This window comes from Micromesistius poutassou (genome assembly GCF_964030765.1).
Source record: "Micromesistius poutassou genome assembly, chromosome: 1".
NCBI classification, from domain to species: Eukaryota; Metazoa; Chordata; class Actinopteri; order Gadiformes; family Gadidae; genus Micromesistius; species Micromesistius poutassou.
The window spans coordinates 3,610,355-3,614,352 of NC_140271.1; the positions used below are offsets into that span (position 1 = coordinate 3,610,355).

General features: G+C 47.1%; 1 protein-coding gene across 1 annotated transcript in view; it reads left to right on the plus strand.

The window, feature by feature from the left end:
* baiap3 (BAI1 associated protein 3) overlaps positions 1-3,998 on the plus strand; it is a gene marked incomplete at both ends in the record, with an annotated part of 30,126 nt that continues 26,128 nt past the window's right edge. The window contains 1 exon segment of the mRNA XM_084488480.1: positions 1-134. Coding sequence (XP_084344606.1) covers positions 1-134 — 134 coding nt within the window.

The window sequence follows — 3,998 nt, forward strand, 5'->3', positions numbered from 1 at the left end:
ATGACAGCCTTGCTGGACCTGAAAAGCAGCGTGCTGAGACAAGTGCAGAGGAGCCAATCACTGAGGAACAGGAGGGAGACGCCGTCTGCCCCCAGCAGTCCCCTCACACACTGCCCCGGCCCACTGCCCCACAGGTAGGTCACCCCGCACACACTGTTGTGTATGTGAATGTGGATGATAAACACACGCACACACACGCACACACACACACACACACACACACACACACACAGGCAAACAAATGCAGAGAACATAGACAAAAACGGACACACGCATGCAACGCATACCCAACGCTTAAAGTGTAATTAAAGTGTAAAAGTGAAAATTGAAATTTTTTTTAAGTCCCATAAAAGAAGCCCTCCAGAAACTTTTTTTGAACGTTGATCATCGAGTATAGAGCTTGCCCGGAGCAATGTAACAGCCCAAATGGCTCCCATGTTATTGGCTAGGGACACAGCGAACACTTCCAAATCTGCATTTTTTAACCACTAATATTGCTGAAAATAGCACCAATTCTCTGCAGTAGCATGACTAGGGTCCCTATACATAAAACAAAGCATCAACAACTTAGTTAGCGTAGCAGGAGTTTATTAAAAAGAGATGTTTTCCAAGTCTGTTTCTTACCGGTAGGTCTATGTTTCAAGTCTACACAAGTCGATTACCGGCTACCCTAAATAATATAATAGAGGCGCCAACAAATTTAAAGGGGACACAGTATACCACCAGGTGTGAGTGTGATTAGCCATTACAAGCCGTTTTGAAAATGTGCCGCTTCACACATCATCACAGGTGGGCGTGTCCACCTAGATGTATGATGGCTAGATGAGCAACGTTTTCTACAGTCCACTGGGTAGGCTGGTAGACTGATCTATCCAGCACACATCTAGGTGGACACGCTTATAATAATATGTATAATATGTCCCCTTTAAAACAGCCAAGTAACAAGAGGGCAGATTGTTAAGTTCAATTTGTTGGCACTTCTATTATTATCCTCATGCCGAAAAAGACCCTGGGTTCCCGGAATTACACTTTATGTAAAGTAAAGCTGACAGTACAGAGTCCAGAGGGACTCCCTCACTTCCGGTAGGGGGGAGGAGTTAAAGAGTCTGATGGCAACAGGAATGAAGGATTTCCTGTGGCGCTGCGTGGAACTGCCATGGGTATGTTGCAGCACACACTGCTCGGTTCAGACAGCTCTCTGGGGAGCAGGTGGGAGTCAATGTCAAGGATAGGATCGAGAGGAGTCTGGACAGCATCCTCCTCTCTGTGACCGCTCCCATGAGGTCAAGTTCCAATCCCAGAACAGAACAGAACACCCTGATCCGTTTCTTTTTGGTTTGTTGGAGTCTGCAGCCCTTATGCTGCTGAGACGTAAAGTGATTCAGAGCAATATCAGTTAAAATACTTGACGTGACACACACACCTACCCACCCACCCCTGTACAGGTTATGTGAGTTATAAAAATAGCTATACTAATGATGAACAAGCCTCCCTTTTTCCCCTTCCCCTTCCACATATGTTCTGCCCTTTGTTTAGCATAAATTGCAGGCAACTATTTTCAGAGAATAGGGAGAACACAAGTTATACAGCCCTCCAGGCTACTGTCAGCTATTTCTGTGTATGCAAATCTTAGCTTTCAGGGGAAAATCCGTGCTGTCTGCAACAGTGAACTGATTTCGCTGCAATGCTTGTTTCCTCGTTATGTCATTATTATTCGGCTGATAACTTCTTTGTGTTAACTGCGATCAATGATCGTGTCCTTTGCTGAATACCCCATGATTACTCATTACAGACTGGATATATTTATTTATTTTTATAAATGACAAATCCACAAAGGCAAAGCTGGATCCATGATGTGACATTTTTGCCGGCCTTGTTTGAAAGCCGATATCAAAGTCAAAAGGGATCTAACGCGTGAGTCCAATGTTTCTATAGCAACCTTAGGGAGCTTTTTTTTTCGAAACAGTGGACAAAGGCTCGCCGCCACTATACGTAAGCCCGCAGAGCTAGACCTATCACTCAAAGCGAGGTAACCATGGTGATGACGAGCTACGGCTACGGCTTAACAGAAATAAATAGCTGTTTTGATTTCAATACACTGGAATCAAAAAGTGCAGTGCATATGGTTCAGGGAAGTCATGGAATGGAATTGTGTATTTAACAGTTTTCAAGGCCATGGAGCGTCTACAAACATTAAGCTAACCTTTAGTTGTCACTAGTCACTAGTAGGTAGGACTGCAATTTGTTTGGAGCCAAACTCCACGCCACGGCAGGGAAGTCAAGGGTTGAGGACAAGGCAGCTCTGGCCAAACGCAGTGGGCGGGCATTTGGTGCCAATAAACAGTACGAACACACACAAAAAAGTTGTGTGCGTCCACAGTGTGTGTCCATCCGCTTTGATCCAGCACGCTGTTATTTTCCACGGCCGCCTGTTTTGAAATGAAGTGAGCCAGCGAGACTTTAGCCACTGGCTAAAATATTCTCAACACACCCTCACAAATAAAAAAACTCGGCCAGAAACACTTGCACATATATTGCGACTAATATCTTTGTTGATCTAGATTACATGGTTTTCATTATAAGGGCTGTATGATAACAATATAGATAACAACAGCGAACCAAAGCTTTAATAAATATTTTAGTGCAAAAACAAATGTCACCGGAAATGGAAGGATTTCATTAAATCCTGTCATTCATATTTATCCATTCACAATCCTCAATCGACCTCTACGGTGCAATATCCAAGTTGCTAATTTGTTTGTTAATGCATGTATTCCAAGGCTAGGGAGAGGGGGGCAAATGTCATGTGCTTATCTACCTCAGCGGTGTTCACTGTGTGTGTCTCTCCAGACAGGACAGCAGAACGGGTGCCTTTTAATCAAAGTAGATTATTATAAAATAAAAATCCCTTTAAAAACCCTGTTACCTAGCAACATGAAATGGAAAGGTTATTTTGGTTATGAGACACAGAGAGATGGGGAGAGATGGGGAGAGAGAGAGATGGGGTAGAGAGAGAGAGGGGGGATAGAGAGAGCGAGGGAAGGAGAGAGAGCGAGAGAGAGAGAGAGAGAGAGAGAGAGAGAGAGCGGGGGGAGATAGAACCAGAGAAATGCATTGAGACTGGATATCGACAGCTAGCCTGCAGAGTTGAAAACCAGATCAGCAAAATGTGAATTATAGCAGATATTAATTTCAACGCTGTCACAATTTCAGCAACATTACAGCCGGGAAAAGACCCCCCCCCCGAAGGGACGGAGTCAAACGGTGCCTCCATCCTCTGTAACTGGATGATGAAGGGAACATAATCAAAACAAACACATCACATTCATCTCATCCTATAACTGCCTCCACTGTCAAACCCCAAAGCCATATACCGACGGGAAAGCACCAGTAGTCGCCATCCGTTCTTGTGTGTGTGACGTGTGTTTGTGTGTGTGAGGTGTGTCCATGTGTGTGTGTGTGTGTGTGTGTGTGTGTGTGTGTGTGTGTGTGTAATGTGTGCGTGATGCCAAGGAAGACCTGCGTGACTCCCTCCCTCTCTCAGCACGGCTTCCATTAGTCCCTCATCAATACTTCAGGGTCCCCACTCCTCCTCCTCCTCCTCCTCCTCCCTCCTCCTCCCCCCTCCTCCTCCTCCCCCCCCCCCTCCCCCCCAACCTCGGTAGGGGGTGGCGGTCGCTGTCACACGCCCCGCTGTGCGGTGCCGTGGTCGGCGTTAATGGAGGAAGCGTGACGACCCAGGACGCTCTGCCGTGGACAGCTCGTGTCCGCCTAACGCGGAGTCGGGGGACCGGGGACTGGGGGGATTGGGCGGGAGGGGGTCTGATTGGCTGGTACGGTAAGCCGGGCCGACGGCGCCTTGGCGGCGGGTCCCTGATGATGGCGCGAGGAGGATGAGGAGGAGGAGGAGGAGGAGGATGAAGGTGCAGTTAATTTGTCCGTCTTCTTCTTCTTCTTCTGCGACTCCACAGCGCGGGTGTAGTCCTGGGTGGAGGGAG